This window comes from Ipomoea triloba, chromosome 8 (assembly GCF_003576645.1).
Source record: "Ipomoea triloba cultivar NCNSP0323 chromosome 8, ASM357664v1".
In the NCBI taxonomy this organism is placed as follows: Eukaryota; Viridiplantae; Streptophyta; class Magnoliopsida; order Solanales; family Convolvulaceae; genus Ipomoea; species Ipomoea triloba.
This window is the reverse complement of record NC_044923.1, coordinates 8,475,335-8,493,548: the sequence shown is the minus strand read 5'-3', so window position 1 is coordinate 8,493,548 and position 18,214 is coordinate 8,475,335. Positions and strand designations below refer to the sequence as shown.

General features: G+C 36.5%; 1 protein-coding gene and 1 pseudogene across 1 annotated transcript; one reads left to right on the top strand and one right to left on the bottom strand.

Moving 5' to 3' along the window:
- Positions 1 to 3,021: 3,021 nt before the first annotated feature.
- LOC116026896 lies at positions 3,022 to 4,671 on the top strand. Its single transcript, XM_031268323.1, has 3 exons — positions 3,022 to 3,603; positions 3,687 to 3,867; positions 3,980 to 4,671. The coding sequence occupies exons 1-3, from the start codon at positions 3,022 to 3,024 to the stop codon at positions 4,669 to 4,671; spliced, it is 1,455 nt and encodes a 484-aa protein (XP_031124183.1).
- Positions 4,672 to 9,852: 5,181 nt separating this feature from the next.
- On the bottom strand, positions 9,853 to 14,188 carry LOC116027820 (annotated as a pseudogene).
- Positions 14,189 to 18,214: the final 4,026 nt, after the last annotated feature.

Genomic DNA, 18,214 nt, shown 5'->3' with positions numbered 1-18,214 from the left:
CTGCCAAAACACCCTATGCTTCAGCTTTGAAGACACTACATTTGCTTAGGCTGTGTTTGGAAACTCGGGAAATAATTTCTGGAAATCATTTTCTGGGTTTCTCATGTTTGGCTACACATGGAAACCCCAGTCAACGGAAAATGATTTCCGTTGACTGGGGAAAATCAGGCCAAAATGGCGGAAAATGCACTTGAATCGTCGCCGGCTTTGGTTATCGGTAGAAACCAGTTGCTTTGGTTTCAGCCGGGAAGCCAGAGCACTGCTCTGGTTTCCGGAGCGGAAACAAGAGGGGGAGGGTTTTTTTTTTTTTGTTTGTTAATTATAATTTTATTTACCAAAGATATTATTTTTATATTATTATAAATATTTTAATATTTTAAATAAAATAATAAAAATATATAATTATACAATTCTATTAATTTTTCAGAAAATGAACCAAACACACAAAGACAGTTTTCCAGAATACATCCAAATACGGAAAATGAAGCCCTCGTCGGCCTCCATTGTTCCCCTGATCAGCTACACACCCGTCCGTGCTCAATTTCACAAAGTCTTGAGGCGATTTCTCCTATCTCAATACCAGGTTGTCGCCACTTCCAGGAAACTTTTTCTTCCTCACTAACTTTAAGAAAGCAGGGTATAGGAGCCCGCTCAGGTGAGAACAGATTCCTAGGAAAGAATTGAGAACCAATTGCAGCCATCTACGTGTCTAGATTTAATGGATCATATGTAATTTTTAAAAAAAATGTGGTGGAATTTTCGTAAATAATTCCAACTTTTGTGCAAGTAACATGTGTTAAAAGTACAAGTAACTTGTACAATTGTTCAAGTAGAAAGTTCAAGTAAAATCACTTAAAAGTGCAACCATTTTCACTTAATAGTGCAAGTAATTTACCTTTTTAACATTGGTGCACCAAAAGATAACGTCTTTCACATTGGTGCACTTAATGATAACGTTTCGTGCAACTAATGATAACGTTATGTGCACTTAATATTGATGCTCAGTGTACATTGTTTTTTGCACTTTTAATACATTTTACTTGCACTTAGGTGCACTATATGAAATTATTATTACTTGCGCTTTTAACACAATTTACATGCACTTCAAAGTTTCATTATTTACGAAAATACTACCGCATTTAAAAAAAATAGTGTTTCTAATCCGCTAGATTTAGACACGTGGATGGCTGCGATTGGTTCTCAATAATTACTCACATTAATGACATGATGTGTCATACTTTGAGATCAGAGAAATATCCATGTCAATAGAATTGATTGGTCTTTATAAATTAAATAAATAATTGATTACTCAGTAGGACCCGAGTGTAGGGGCCTTTGGGATTATCCATTCAATCTTTTGTGAAAGAATAAATAATTGATCGCTTATGATAAATATAAGTTTTAACTCCCAAATTAAGGTTTCTCATCATTCATGCCCTAAAAACGGGTAGAAAAGGTAAATTGCATTATACATGTTTCGATTAGTCCATAAGTATTTAAATGTATGTACAGTAGTTGCCATGTGCCATGCCGGGCTTGTTTATGCGACTACTAACAAAGCCAAATCTATGCACTATGCGACTACTAGCAAAGCAGAACTTATGATCTTATTCTGTATTGATTGACTAGTTGCCATGTGCCATGAGGCCGGGCTTGTTTATGATAAATATGACACAATAAAAAAATAATAAAATACCAATAAATTAAACAATAATGCCTAATTAGTTAGTCATTGAGATAATTATCACGCTAATTAGATGTAATTATATAAGCACCAATAGGCTATGAAACTATGAAAAATTCTCTCTCTAGCACCGTCTAGGGTTTTGGTTCTCTCCTAGGGTTTCCTTGGCTTTTCCACCGTTCCGGTTTCTTTGTTTTCCTCCGGGCAATCACCGATGCTACTGTTTGTTCTCTCTCTATAGCTACAGTTTGTTACGTGTGCTTTGTTCGTTCCATTGCTTTGTTCATCGTCCTGCATGGGGTCTTCAGTGCCAACGAATGGGGTTGCTGCTCTCACGACTCGATGGGCGGATATGGTGCTGGAGGACGAAGATGAGGCTTTTGCGCCGATGTCACCGGCCGAGTTGGGTGCTGGTGCGGAGGTCGTTTCTACCTGGCCAGTTGTTGGGCGTTTCTTGACGGAGAAGATGGTAAAGCTCGAACACATGAGGCAGGTTCTCGCATCGGTTTGGAAACCAGCCAAGGGTGTTCAGATCACGGAACTTCAGCCGAATTTATTTATGTTCGTCTTCTTCCACATTACTGATATGCAGTATGTGTTGGACGAGGGGCTATGGGCGTTTGATAATAGTACCTTGGTTTGTAGACAAGTTGACGACGACGTCTTGCCCGGAGACGTGAAGCTTGACACGATCGACATGTGGGTACAGTTGCATGGAGTTCCCATGGGTTATACGTCAGCCGTGATCCTAGAGCAGATTGGAAATTACCTGGGCAGGTATGTTAAAGGGGATGAGAGGTTTGCAAGGGCGGCTTGGTTGGATTTTTACCGAATCCGGGTGGCATTGCCAGTTGATAAGCCACTCAAGAGACGCATGAAGCTGCTCAAACGCGACAAAACGTGGTGTTGGGTAACTTTCAGGTATGAGAGATTGCATTGTTTTTGCTTCTTTGTGGTATGTTGGGCCACACGTACCGATTTTGCTTAAAGGCGAGGGAATCTCCGCTTCCCGTCGAGCAATATCTGTATGGTGCGGACCTCCGGGCAGGGCAGCGCCGAAGACCAAGGGCGATAGGAGACAGCTGGCTAGTGCCGGTCGGCGGGTCTCCGCGATCGGACGAGGTGGCGGGAGGTGCTACAGCTGCTACGGGTGGAGTCGTGGACGTAGTTGAAAGGCATGAGGCTGAAACCGTGGTTACTGCTGTGACGAAGAGGTGTCGTGAGGGCTCTGGAGGTGGCTCACGGCGGCATACAGGGGGCAATGCTGACATTGTGATGGTAGAGGTTCCAAAAAACTTGCATGTGGTGGGTTCTGGTTCTCAAACTCGCCCGTCATCATGAGTACCCTGAGTTGGAACTGTCGTGGCTTGGGCAATCCACGCACAGTTCGTGAAGTTGTGGACCTCGTGTCCCGTAAGAAGCCCGAGTTTGTTTTTCTGATGGAGACTAAGGCGGCACGGATTCATGCAGAGCGGCTCCGTGTCAGGCTTGGTTTCGAAGGCTTGTTCTATGTAGATAGTGTTGGGAGGAGTGGTGGTTTGGCGCTGTTGTGGAGGAAAAATAATACAACTAGGTTACTAAGTTTCTCAAGGAATCACGTGGATATAGAGGTGTCTGTGGCAGGGTTGGGGGCCTGGAGAATGACTGGTTTCTATGGCTTTTCGGAGCGAGGAAGGAGGAGTGGGTCGTGGGACTTGTTGAGAACCCTTGCAGGCAGGTCTGATCTTCCATGGGTGGTTATAGGTGATTTTAATGATCTATTATCCCAATCTGAGAAGCGTGGGGGCAATCCGCATCCTGATAATCTGCTCCGCGGCTTCGGGGAGGTGGTGGAAGACTGCGGTTTGGCTCAACTACCCATGGGGTTATCAGTATACTTGGGAGAGGGGAAAGGGAACATCGGATTGGATAGAGGAGAGGTTGGATAAAGTTCTTGTAGGTTCAGATTGGACTGCCTCTATGCTTGGGGCAAGTGTTACAAATATTCTTACTCGTAACTCAGATCATTCGGCTCTCCTTTTGGGAGTTAAGGATGAGGGGCGACAGTACCATGGTCTGCGTCGGTCTTTCAAGTTTGAGATGGCATGGGTTCATGAGTAGGGGTGTAGAAAACAGGTGGTGGAAGCCTGGCAGGAAGGCAGACATGCTGGTTTTCTTGGTTGTCTGCAGCTCTGTGGTGAGAGGTTAGCTACCTGGGGGGGGGGGGTGATCACCTTTATAAGTTTGGTAAGAAGATCAAAAAGCTGCGAGGTGATCAACTCCAACTCAAAGGTCGCTTGGACCCCCATTCGCTAGGGGAATATCAGCGCCTTGAGACAGAGTTGTGTCAGGTAGAGGCACAGGAGGATGCATTCTGGAGACAGAGGGCGAAGCAGCATTGGTTGAGGGATGCGGATGCCAACACCAAATTCTTTCACAGGTATGCCTCTACCCGTAAGAAGAAGAATACCCTCTCTAGATTAAAGAATGCATCTGATGTGTGGGTGGAGGGGGAGGGTTTGAATGCTGTTGTGCTTGACTATTTTAATGATATTTTTGCATCAAATCACTCTTCTGCTTCTATGGATATTTTTGCTGCGTCTGTTGTTCCACGTGTCACCCATGACCAGAATAACTCCCTTTTGCGTCCTTTTGAGCCGGAGGAGGTGAAAGCTACCCTCTTTTCTATGTTTCCTGATAAAGCTGCAGGGTCAGATGGCATGAACCCTGGGTTTTATCAGCATTATTGGGATGTGGTAGGATCCGATGTCTCTTCTTTTGTGATCAAATGTCTCAATGAATGTACCATGCCCGATGGTCTCAATGATACCAATGTGGTGCTCATTCCTAAGATGTCCTGTCCAGAGAAGGTGTCTGATTTCCGACCAATTGCTCTGTGCAATGTGGTTTACAAAATTATGGCTAAGATGGTGGCTAACAGGATGAAACCACTACTAGGAATCAGATTCTCAGAGTGCATTTATTCCAAACAGGCTCATTACGGATAATATCCTGGTAGCGGCTAAGGTGGGGCATTATTTAAACCGGAAACAGTGCGGTTTAGTAGGCTGGGGGGCCTTGAAACTAGACATGGCAAAGGCTTACGATCGTATGGAATGGCCTTTCTTGCGCACCATGTTACTGGCTTTGGGCTTCCATGAAAGATGGGTCAAGTTGATTATGCTTTGTGTGACTACAGTCTCTTATAACTTCTTGGTGAATAGAGTGAGTGCAGGCCAGGTTGTACCAACTCGGGGCATCAGGCAGGGAGATCCTCTTTCTCCGTACCTGTTTATAATCTGTGCTGAGGGGCTCTCTCTGTTGTTGCAGCAGGCCGAGGCAAGAGGAGGCTTTCATGGTTGCAGGGTTGCTCGGGGGGCACCACCAATTACCCATCTGTTCTTTGCAGATGATAGTCTGCTATTTTTCAAAGCTACAATTCAGGAGGCAGGGGTTATCAAGCAGTGCCTCACCGATTACGAGCACATGTCAGGCCAGACGGTAAATTATCATAAATCCAGTGTGTGTTTCAGTGGGAACACGCCAGAGGCGGATAAACATGAGGTGATGGCAGTTCTGGATGTTGTTCAAGCGCCTAATTTTGGAAAATATTTGGGACTGCCATCCTTTATAGGGAGGGAGAAGAAGGCTGTTTTCTCATATATTGAGGACAGAATCAAACATAGGATTGGCTCATGGAACAAGAAGATGATTTCGCAAGTAGGGAAGGAGGTTCTGCTTAAGAGTGTGGCCCAGTCTATGCCTACATTCTCAATGAGCGTATTTCTGCTCCCTGACTCAATTTGTATGTCTACTGAGAGGGCCATGAATCGCTACTGGTGGGGATCTGGGAATGATAGATGTATACACTGGAAGGCCTGGGATCGTTTGTGTGTCCCCAAGAAGTATGGAGGTTTGGGTTTTAAGGATTTGAAGGCTTTCAATCTGGCTATGTTAGGCAAGCAGGCCTGGCGTTTTCTGACAAGACCCCATTCGTTGGTAGCAAGAGTTTATAAAGCCAGGTACTTTCCCAAGACTTCTTTTATTGATGCTACCCTGGGTTGCTGCCCAAGTTTTTGTTGGAGGAGTATTATGGCCGCACATGAGATGGTTTGTAATGGGGTTCGCCGAAGAGTGGGGAATGGGAAAGACACACTCATCTGGGGACATCCATGGTTGCCTGATAACCCTTCTCCTATGGTGCAAACACCTATGCCACATCAACTCAATGGTTCTTTGGTTTGATCCAGTTTCGGGAACTTGGGACCATTCCATTATTCAGGACATATTCATTCCAAGTGATGTGGACCGCATATTGAGAATCCCGGTCACCCCGCAGTATGAGGACTCCTGGTTCTGGTTAGGGGATCCAAAGGGCTGCTACACAGTTAAAGAAGGGTACAGGTGTATCATTGGTAATTTTGAGCATACCCGGGCACCTTTGATAATTGGTTACATCTTTGGAAGATAAAGTGCCCCGCGAAATGGAAAACTTTTGTTTGGAGAGCCCTAACTAATTCACTTCCAACCACTACCAACTTGATTATAAAGAGGGTAGATACTGATTCATCATGCCCAATGTGTGGAATTTTTCATGAAAATACAATGCACTCACTTGTTTTATGTGATTACTCAAAGCTAGTATGGAATGAATCTCAATTGCATGTGACTAGTATGATTGGTAGTGACTTTGGGGAGTGGTTTGGTAATGTGATTGCTATGCTAATGGAAGAGAACATTGTGTATGTTGTAGCAGTGTTATATCATCTGTGGAGGGCCAGAAATCATGCGGTTTGGGATGGTTATTTACCACGGCCGAACCGTGTATGGCAGTCAGCACGTGCAACAGCAACAGCCTGGAAGGAGATCCACACCACGCCAGCTCCGCAGCAGCAACCCGCGGCAGTACCAACTTCGTCGGTCTCCAGCCCGCAGTGCTTCTTCGACGCTGGTTTCAACCCTCAGACTAGCACGGCCACGGTAGGTGCGGTCCTTTTCTCGCAAGAAGGAGGGTTCGTGGCTGCCTTCAATGGTCAGCTTCCGCCCTGCACTTCGCCGCTTATGGCGGAATAGCTGGCCTGTAAGGAGGCTCTATCGTGGCTAAAAGATCGGGGCATAGAGTCTGCATGCATCTACACAAATTGTTCCACACTCAAGAGTTTGTTGACCACGGATAGTACTAATTTATTTTCTTATGTTCGTTACTCCGTGGACGCCGCTAGGGCAATTATGTCTTCCTTTACTAGTTGTTCAATTTGTTATATTCCTAGAACTGCAAATAGAGGGGCTCACGTTCTTGCTACGTTGGCCTTCTCTCAGCTTGATTTTTTGTTTTGGGATTCTATCCCCCCAAACTCTATTTCTGAGTTGATTTAATATATTCACCCACTTGGTGGTTTTCAAAAAAAAAAAAAAACAATAATGCATGGTTACCACTTAAATAGGTACTACGTTATTTAAATATGTACCACTTAGTTTTCAAACAAAAAGGTACCACTTAAATACCTACGAATTTTAGTGTTTTACCAACATAAATGTGTTAGTAATTTAAATACCAACGGGTTTTAGTAGTTTACCTACAAATGAGTACGATTTGTATGTTGGTAAATTTGATTTCTCTTCTAGTGTGAATTACATTTTTTTGGGGGCTTATTGGCTGAAAAATATTCAAATCTTTATACTTTATAACAATTATATATGGACCTCTAAAATTTAGATTTAAAAAATCCAAACCTTTGTATTTAGTGACAAATATATATACTCAACATGCAAATCAAAATTATATTAAAACCTTTAAATTTTTTCAAATTAATATTAAGCATTTGTATTTTACATTAATTATAATTCTAATCCAAGAGAAAATTCAATCCAACCCTAATTTCTTGAGTTTTCACAAAAATTATTTAAAATTTTGTAACATAACATCAAAATTTTAAAAATATAATATGTCAAAATATATGCATTATACAACCAAAAAAAATCGAAGCATACCATTTAAAAATATTTTACATATTTAAAATCATGCTCAAATATTATATTATAGCTTCCAATTAATACTTAAATAAAGAGGATTTGATTGTTTTTATGGTTAGCTTCCAATTGAAAAAAATGATGCGGGGGGAGAGGGCAGTGGCAGGGGCATGTCATAGGAAATTAATTATTGAGAAAATTGTAATTTTTGACCCTTACAAATATGTCAATTATTAATGTTTCACTTGAATTATTAGTGATGTAAATGTTGTCACTTAATTTTTAAAACATGACATATATTGCCTTTCCACTGAATTATTAGTGGTGTAAATGTGGTTACCAACTGTTTTTCTTATTCGAAGACCAAGTTTTTTGTTCTCCATTTCTCTTTTTTTTGGTTTGTTCTCATTCCGCCAACAACAATGTTTCTTCTTTTTCCTATTAAAGAAGGGCAATATATGTCACATTATAAAAATTGAAGAACAACATTTACATCACTAATAATTCAGGAGTGACATTGATAATTATATTGACATATTTGTGAGTGGCATAAATTATAATTTTTCCTTAATTAAATTCTCACACATGCTGACCAACATCAATTGGTTATTAGGCATAAAAATAAATTAAAGTTTCAAGAACACTAATTAGTCATCATGTCAGTGCGAAAGGATTTGAAACAATTTACCTAGTAAAGTTGAGGAAAAATCACTTTAAAAGGCATAAAATCACTTTAAAAAGACACACAATCTTCATGGAAATTAATATTTGTATGTAGTCATTTTTACACTGTATTTTGCAATAGTCATAAGGTCGGGTAAGTTCTTTTGCCGCCATTCACGACATTATTTGAGTTTGAATAAAGGGGGGTGAAATTCAATATTTTAATTTGACATGTTTTAAGATTAAAAAATATATATATGTATAAATTAATGTTGTTTCAGATATTTACCATTCTATGAAAAGCGGGGAAAAACAAACTAAAGAATACGCTTTTTATCAAAAAGAAAAAAGACGGTTTGAGGATAAAATATTTAATACACATCGTGAACCATGACTATTGATAAATACATACTCCGTAGTTTATAAATTTTTGCATTATTCTTTAAGTATTTTTTCCATGTGCTTATATTTTACTATAATGTACTAATTAACTTATAACAATTTTACATATTTTGATCATCTTTCGAAGTTAACTTGTGTTTTGGTTATATTTGTTGATTAAGGTACAAAAATTGGATAGCTTATAGAACTAAGGAAATGACTAAAGCACACCTTGATGGGTAAAAAATTGGTGTTATGGCCTTGATTATATATAAGCAAATTAATGCAAAAATCTATCAAAAGTATGCGTACAAAGTTGAAATTTCTGTCCAAATAAACATCTTATCAATATTTTCATCATTACTCAATGTAGGGAGGTCTAATTTTGGGAGGTCTAATTTTTTCAAAATGTGCTTTTTTTTTTTTTTTTAGTACTACTAAACCTACTGGAGCAGCACAACAACTGCCTCCACTGAGGGGCTCGAACCCACTCCAATCAACCATGTAAGAGTGTTTTTTGGGACACCAGGTGCCACTAGACCACAAAGTCTTTGGCTAAAAAAAAAAGTGCTTTTATTAATACTCAAAATAAAGTCTATACATAAGCTGAGCCCAAAAGTGACCCAATCTCACCATCACCAATCATTATTGCATGGACCATGGTCCACATAGCTGTGTGGACCAAAAATAAAAAGTACATTATTTTTGTACTGAAGGTACATCATTTTTATACTGTAGGTAAATTATTTTAGGGTACATTATTTTTGTACTGAAGGTACATTATTTGATATATACTGTCAAATAATGTACCTACAGTACAAAAATAATGTACATTCATTATAAAAATAATGTACTTTTTATTTTTGGTCCACACAACTGTGATCCATGCAATAATTTGCCCACCATCACGCTATGTCAAAATAAACAAACAAGGCCCAAAAGTGCTAATCACACAAGTAAAAGTTCTTCTATCACAATCTTCAAGTCTCCTACTTTCCCTAAGGCATTCAACAAGCATTCACACATTCAAAAAACTTCAAAAGTCTCATGCTTCTTACCCTACACCTCAGGGTGGGAACGATGCCCAGAGACCGGGCTCATACGCCTCCCTACCACCCTTAAGGCTAGGGCTAACTTCCAAGGTATAGATCTCTACATTTTACCCTCGGAAGCTTTCACAACCCGCTCCTTAAGTAATGGTTCTCACCTCCTTCCACCCTTGCACCCCTAGTCATCTCCCAGCAATGGTAGAAGATAATTGTATTTTTTTTCCCACTTAATTTTACAATTAAAAGTAAATTGTTTTTTTTTTTGTTTTTTTTTTTACCATTTTTAGTGGGAAAGAATTGCAATTCCATGATATGTATTGAAAAAAAACAAGGTTAAATTGTGAGGACCACATTACTCATCTCTAATAATTCTATTATTTTGATGAGCCACATAGGCTCGAACTCACCTCCTTCCATGTGGGAGTCCAACCGAGTGCCACTAAACCACCAAGGTCTTTGGCACCAAATAATATAATTTAAATTTATACTTTATTTGTAAATTATTCTTTTCCGAATTGCAATTCTTTTTTTCCTAATTTCCACGCATTACAACCAAATGCTTTGTAAGTTCCGGATTTTCTTATCTTTAAATCATGAAAAATGATAAATATTCTTTCAAAAAGAAAATTTATATCACATTTTTATTTTATTGGTTGGAGGGAAAAATTATGACCATTTTTTGGGGGTCTAAAATCTATATCAATCAAAGCATTCATATAAATAAAGACTAAAGAATTGAATATAAGGTGGAAATATGTGCAATAGGAAGTAAAATGGGAAGTGGAAAGTAGAGTATGAGCCATTAGTTATTTAGTTGTTATTTGATACTTTTTTTATACTTATTTTGAGTTTTAATTAATAGTTATATGAATAAGGTTTTATAAAATATACATAGTTATTCTTATACGCGATGCGCACAAAATAAGTGCCTAATATTAGTATTTATATTAAAATTTTAAATTTATTTAAATTTTAATATAGTAGATAATAATAATAATAATAACAACAACAACAACAACAACACGGGTTCCACTCCAATATTTTTATAAATTGAATATTTATATTTTAAAAAATAACTAACATATAACTCTAATATTTAATGTGTATATATTTATATTATTATTATTATTATTGAAGAAGATAAGAAAATATATGGTGGATATATGCATGTGCATAGTAACAATAGTGGAAAAGATAACGGAAGTTATAACGGTAGGGGGTATATTTGTCCAAAATATTATGTAGTACAACTTTTATAGCATAATGTACAAAAAAACTTAACGGAAAAAAGGGACATAAATGAGGGGTATAACCTTCATTCACATTTATTATGTATATATATATAATAAGTATTTTATATTTTTATTTGGTTTTGCAGTTGTAAATAATTTATTAAAAACGATAATAAGAAACAACAAATAATTGTCGAAGTTTAAAATTTTTATAGCGTATGACACCAATATGCTTAATTATTAACTTCCATATTTCTTCTTCTTTTAACGAGGTTTTCTCCTCGCCTTGTGACCCTAGTCGGCAAAGGACCACAAGAAGGTTTTCTCCTCGCCCTGTAAACCAGCCTAAGTTACTGATATGGATTAAATCATTTAGTGTATTTTGTATGTAAATGATGGTGAATATGAAAATCACATAAAGAATAGAAAGCAGATAGCCGAAAATCAGCCCCCGAAGCCTTTCTCATTCATTGCTCTTATTGAATATTGTAGAGAGAGTTAGGAGCAATCACATGAGTGTTTTCTAGAGAGAGAGCCCAGAGAAGAAAAAAAATCCCCTAAAGTGAAGGGCCAAAGCCCTTATATAAGCTAAAAATATATAGTACGTAGTATAATACGCTAGGCATACATATAGTCTTCGTAGGGCGGTACACCCGGGGTATATTCCCTATCAGTTACCCATATCAGAGCTTATTAGAACTACTGCTCTGATATGCTTTGATTCTAGTTCTAATATGCTCTGATATGCTCTAACAAATGAGTTTAGTAGTACAATATGTTAATATGTCTAATAAAAATATAAAAATAAAAAAAAATATTTTTTAGAATAATGGTTCTAAAACATTTACATTCTAGGAAGGTAGTTCATCTATAAACTTGCCTATTTTTGTCTATTAGATCCAAAGGTACACTTGCCTATTTTTGTCTATACAGATATTGGATGCCCTAAAACATTTACATTCTATGAAGGTAGTTCATCTATACATACAACCAAGTCTACTGACTTACCCTACTGATAACGTTATACTTACCGGATTTGGGAATGCAAGATGTATAGAAGATGTGGCTATGATGCCTATCTTTTCAGCTACCCAGAATGAAAGAGCTAAATATCTGCCACCTGACTACCTTCATGCGGCACTAATCAAACAAAATTACTGTTCTACCATCCTAGAATCACAATATCGTTAATTGACACTCAATACCGTTAATTGAATCACAACTAACTACTCTGATATGCTTTGATTCTAGTTCTAATTTGCTCTGATATGCTCTAACAAATGAGTTTAGTAGTACAATATGTTAATTTTTCTCATAACAATATAAAAATAAAGAAATATTTGTTAGAATAATGGTTCTAAAAATATGAGGAATCAAGGTTATGATAATGTTTCTAATATGAAAACAAGTTATTCAAAAACGACTAAAGGGCCTTTTTTTTCTTATACGCCCCCCCACACTAATATCATTCGTCCATGTCTTTTTCCACAAAAATATGTATTACAAAGATCATATACCCCTACGTCAGGGACGAGTCCTTAGCTAGGATGACTATTAGATCCAAAGGTACATTTGCCTATTTTTGTCTATACAGATATTGGATGCCCTAAAACATTTACATTCTAGGAAGGTAGTTCATCTGTAGAGTTAATTCAAGCAATGGTCCCCCGACTATGTTGATTTTTCAAAATTGGTCCTCGTCTTTTAATTTGGACAAAAAAGACACTTGACTATTGAATTTGTTCCAGCAATGATCCTTCCGTTTATATACAGTTAGTTAGGCGTTAAATGTGGGGTAAATGGATCTTTTCATTATATGACCTTCTTCTTCTTAATAAAAATCCCCTCCAATGGCTATCGAAGAAATTCATGGTTTCTTGGTGGAGGGCTTATACCCCAGCTCTCTTTGCGCCAGAGTGATATTAGCGTGCGTGAACGACACGTCTCCGTTCCTCGGCATTGCCACCACCTTCTTCTTCGCCTTCACCTTCAAAAGCTTCTCCAAAATGCCCACCAGCCTCCCAACAGGCACGGGCTTCGTGTTCCCCAAATTGAACACTGTAAGCTCTACATGGCAGCCCTTCACTGCATCGTGATGTCCGTGATGTAGGTGAAGTCCCGGGCGACTCGGTTGTCTCGAATATTTTGATCTCAGGATGTCCTTTGTGAAGCTGAAATACGCCATGTCCGGCCTTCCCCACGGGCCGTAAACGGTGAAAATGTGAGCATAAATATAATATGTGCAGTCCAACTATCAGCTTAGACTTTTAGTTGAGATGGAGCACATGCTTTAATTTGGTATCAAATCTCCGCGCCACCCAACAATCTCCGCACTTCCACGTGTTGCTTGGAATCCATCGCACACGTTGAGGGGGCGTGTGAGCATAAATATAATATATGCCGTGGATGTGATTATATGCCTGCGCGATTTCTTCGCCGGCTTTTTTTGTGGCGGCTTTTTTTGTGGCGGCGTAGAGGCTTGCGGGTTTGTCTGTTGTGTCGTTCTCTGTGAATGGTACTTTGGAGTTTAGCTCGTAGACGGAGCTGGACGAGGCCCAGACTATTGCGGGCTGGGGATTCGCGGCCTTGCAGGCTTCGAGCAGGGCGACGAAGCCCGCGATGTTGCTGTGGATGTACGAGGTCGGGTTGTGGATTGCGTACCGGACGCCCGCCTGGGCCGCTAAATGCATCACGTGGGTGAACGCCACGGCGTCGAAGAGGCGCTGCAGCAAAACGCCGTCGTTTATGTCGGCTTCGATGACGTGAACCCCAGCCCGCTCCAGGATGGACTTCCGGACCCGTTTCAGCCCGACTTCGTAGTAATTGTTGAAATTATCCACGCCCAAAACCCCATCTCCGCGGCGTTTCAGCGCTAGAGAGACGTAGGACCCGACGAAACCCGCAGCGCCCGTTACGAGGATCGAGAACCCCTTCTTGGACTTGGGCAACGCCGACGCCCGAACCCGACGCTCTCAATTCGGGCCGAGACTAACGGTTCGGGCTGGGGCCACTAAGTCCGTCAGATTCCGGCGGTTGCTCCCGGCAGGGTTCCCCGGCGGCGAACATAACAAAAACAACAGAACACAAAAGATCAAAACGAAGGATCCAAGAGTGAACCTTGGGAAATGAGAAGGGTACAATCGGAGCCGGTAAAAATTTCCCTTTTCCATCTTTAACTTCCCCGGCGTAGAGGGTAAAGCGTCGAGGTGAGAAAGCCCCGTCATCAATTGAGTAATCACAGCCCAACAAGAAAGACACAAATAACAATACATAAAGGGTTTACGGTTAAAGAAAGCAGTGGACTCACAGTTCAGGCAGCCATGAACGAGCTAAGGTTTTTGAAGCAGAGGAAAGGTTCTACGGCCGGCGAACTTTAGGTGGCGTGTTTGAATTGTGGAAGGTGAAAAAGGGAGAAAATTATGGGTTTTCGATAAACGAAAAAATCTAAATTCAGTAAAATTTCAGTTAGGCCTTCCCTAATAGTTTAAGGTTTTTCTCAAGATTTTTGTGGGCCCAAATATCCACTTCATCATCCACTATCTCACTCAATCTCAAAAACTCATCTTCCCATTAGTTTTAAGTTTTTCACAGTTTTTTGTGGACCCACCATTAACTATCTAATATTTTAATTATTTCTTTGTTTATTTGAATTATAAATTTTAATTGTAATGAAAATTAATTTAAATAAACATAATTACATTTAATTAAAATGATAACTACAAATATTTAATTTCATTTTTGTTGTTTCTCTATTTATTTTAATTATAATTAAATCATTCAAAATTTAATTCTAAAACTATATTACATATTTAAATTTTGTTAAAAATTTAAAACAAAAATAATAAAAAAATAAAAACAAACAAATAATTAAAAAATAATAATAAGGAATAGTGGAGAACTAAAGCAGGTTACGCAGCTAACGAAAAAAAAAGAGAATATAAAACAAAAAGAAAATAATAAGGATTGAGAATCACTGTGAAGCAAAACTTTTGTTTTATTTTTATTTTTTGAACAAAATCCTGACACACGCCAGTTTCTTGCAGGAGAACAATTTCTCCAAATTACACCATCTCCATTTGTTTTAAAATTTCATCTGTCAGTTTTTTTCCTTAAAACTTGTGTCAAAGAGAACTATTGGGGAGGGCCTTATAGCTTTGAATAGGTCTCTTTGATTATGCAATTACCCAAATTCAGCAAATTAACTTTAAAATATCTCATTTTTAATTACTTCCTTTCTTTTATTCATCTAAAATATACTCCCCTAACTAGTTATAATGTTGGTATTGTGCGATTAAATTAATGCTCAATATGAAAATTCAAATAAATAAATACTTAGTGTAAATTTTAAATATTAAATAATTAAAATGAAATAAAAATTATTATTTTCAATGTAATCAAAATGAGTATTTTTAACTTGTAATAAAAGTATTAGTAAATATGAGTATTGATGATTTTAAAATGAGTATTTTATAATCGATATTAAAAATGAAGTATGTTATTTTCATATTAAAATAAATTAAGTCTTCTTAATGCGATACTGATGAGTATGTAAAACTTAACTTCTTTTTTTTCTTTTTTTTTTTTTTTTTGTTAAAAGTGAAATTATTATAATAGGCTTAATGATGTTGTCAAATAGTCATTAAAAAGTTATGCAAAAAAGTTATATAATTATCACATGAACTCATAAGTTTTCCTTGTGTATATGATTGAGGGCTCAATTGTTATTATATGTGAGCTATTTATCTTGTAAACTATAATTGATATATCAAAATAGAGTTAATTTCATTTTGGTCCTAGATTTATAGGTGGTAGTCCACTTTTAGTCATTTTTTATTAGAACATCCACATTTGGTCCTAGTATTATTGCGGCATGACCATTTTTATCCTCCTTCAACAAAATCGTTAAAATGATGTTAAATACAAGGGAATTTTGATCTTTTTTTTTACCAAGTAAGTTGATCAGCTATATTTTTATTTTTACTTTTTTGAAAAAATTCTTATTTGAAGACTGAAATGCCCTTGTATTTATGAGAATTTTAACAATTTTGTTGATAAAGGAAAAAAATGGTCATGCCACAATAATACTATTTCATTTTTATCACAAGGAAGAAACGAGTTGAAAAAAGCAAAAAAAANAGTTAAAAAAAAAAAAAAAAAAAAAAAAAAAAAAAAAAAGAAGCACAAATTTCATTTTGTGTACATTAATTTCATTGTTATAATAATATAGAAATAAAATACTTTGTTGTTGTTATATTATTATTATTATTATTATTATTATTATTATTATTATTATTAAAGTGTTAGAAAATATTTTACAATAATGAGTAAGTTAAAAATATAATAAATAGTTAACAGAATATTACATTATTAAAGTTTGTACATGAAAAAGAGAAAAGTAAAAATGATAACTTTGAAAATTTCTTATCACTGTACAAAGAATAAATTAAATTGTATAAGTTATCCATTCATATTATTACACCAACATAATTTTTATTTTGGTTATATATTCACATGAAAATATATTCCTAGGAGAAAACTAATAATCAATCTCAATCACCTATTTGGAAAAATCTAACCTACTACCTAATGCAGTTTGTGAATAAAAGTGATGGTACTATAATAATTTTCTCCAATTTTGAAAGTGTAATTTTTAAGATTGTAGAATGTAATTTTTAATAGTGTATAATGCATTTTGGGATAAAACTTAAAAACTAAACAAAAAAAATTAATATTAAACATAAATAATAAATACTAAACTGTAAAAAGTTAACACATAAACCAAATTAAAAAGTAAAATACTAAACCAAACCATAAAATAAACTATAAACTCTAAAAAATCTCCAAATTACAGTATAGTATAAATAATTCTTATGACTATTCTTGGTCTCGATTGTTGTTTTTGTTAGAATAATGAAAATTGATTAATATATTTTGTGCAGTAAAACTTTTGTTATATGGTCTAATTTCATTGGCAATCACAGTGTTCAACGTCAACATGGTAAAAAGATAAATAAATAAAAAGCATATCATTTTTCTTACTAAGATAGTTATACACTATTCACTCCCTAAGGTGAAATTATCTAAAAGCTTTAAAAATAATTTTATTTTTAAAATCCTTTTATTAATTAATCATAAATTGATTGAATCTGAGTTGATAAAAGAGTTCAGGTAACAGGAAACAAATATTAAAAAGTGATTTTAATCTTTTTATTGTCGTTTATTCACAAGAGGAAACCCACTTAGCTTGGATCAGCGGGAGAAGAGATAAAATCATTATTCCATGACTTATTGTGTGAACTATGAATAAAAAATACATTTTTAATATAATAAAGGTACATTATTTGTGTACTAAATGTATATTATTTGAAAGTACACTATTTGAGTATTGAAAATAAATTAATTTGTATATTATTTAATAATGTACATTCAGTACATAAATAATATAATTTTAGTATACTAAAATTGTGACTTTTATTCATGGTATGCAGAAAAATTTGTCAAGAGAAAAGATGTGGGGTTTATGGGCCGTTCTGCCTCTAGGCTGTTTAACACTTTGTGCAGTTGACCCAATCTGCAGGAATGGAAATGGGCTGCTAGGCTTTCTTGGGCTTTAGCAAATAAAGCCTAAAAGTGGTGCTTCACTATTACCACTGCGTTGCAATCTTTAAAATATGTAGAGGATACAGATGCTATATAGTAGACTATGGTTCGCATAGTGTTATGTGGATTATGGTCGTCAAATGAAATTGTAGTAGAATTAAAATAATACTTTAATACTGTTATAATAAAATTAGTGTATGTGGAAAATGAAATTAAAAACAGAGCTGATTCATCAATGTATATTTTCAAATAAAACTGTAGTATAATTAAAATGATATTTTAGTATTTTTATAATGAAACAAGTGTGTGTGGAAACTGAAACTAAAATCCAGAGTCGTACAATAACATTACAATAACATATATTGTCAAATGAACATGGAGTATAATTAAAATAATACTTTAGTATTACTATAATTAAACTAGCGTGTGTGGAAAATGAAACTACAAAATAGAGCTTATGCAATAATGTATATTGTCAAATGAAATTGTAGTAAAATTAAAATGATACTTACTTTCTGGACCTCAGTAATTTGGTGGAGAGGACTAGTCAAATGTACCTTGGGGTTTTGGTTCTTAAATGATCATGGTGGGGAGGACTTGCTAGGATGAGCATTTGAAGGTCTTTGTGTGGACCTATTTTCACTCTATAATATGTT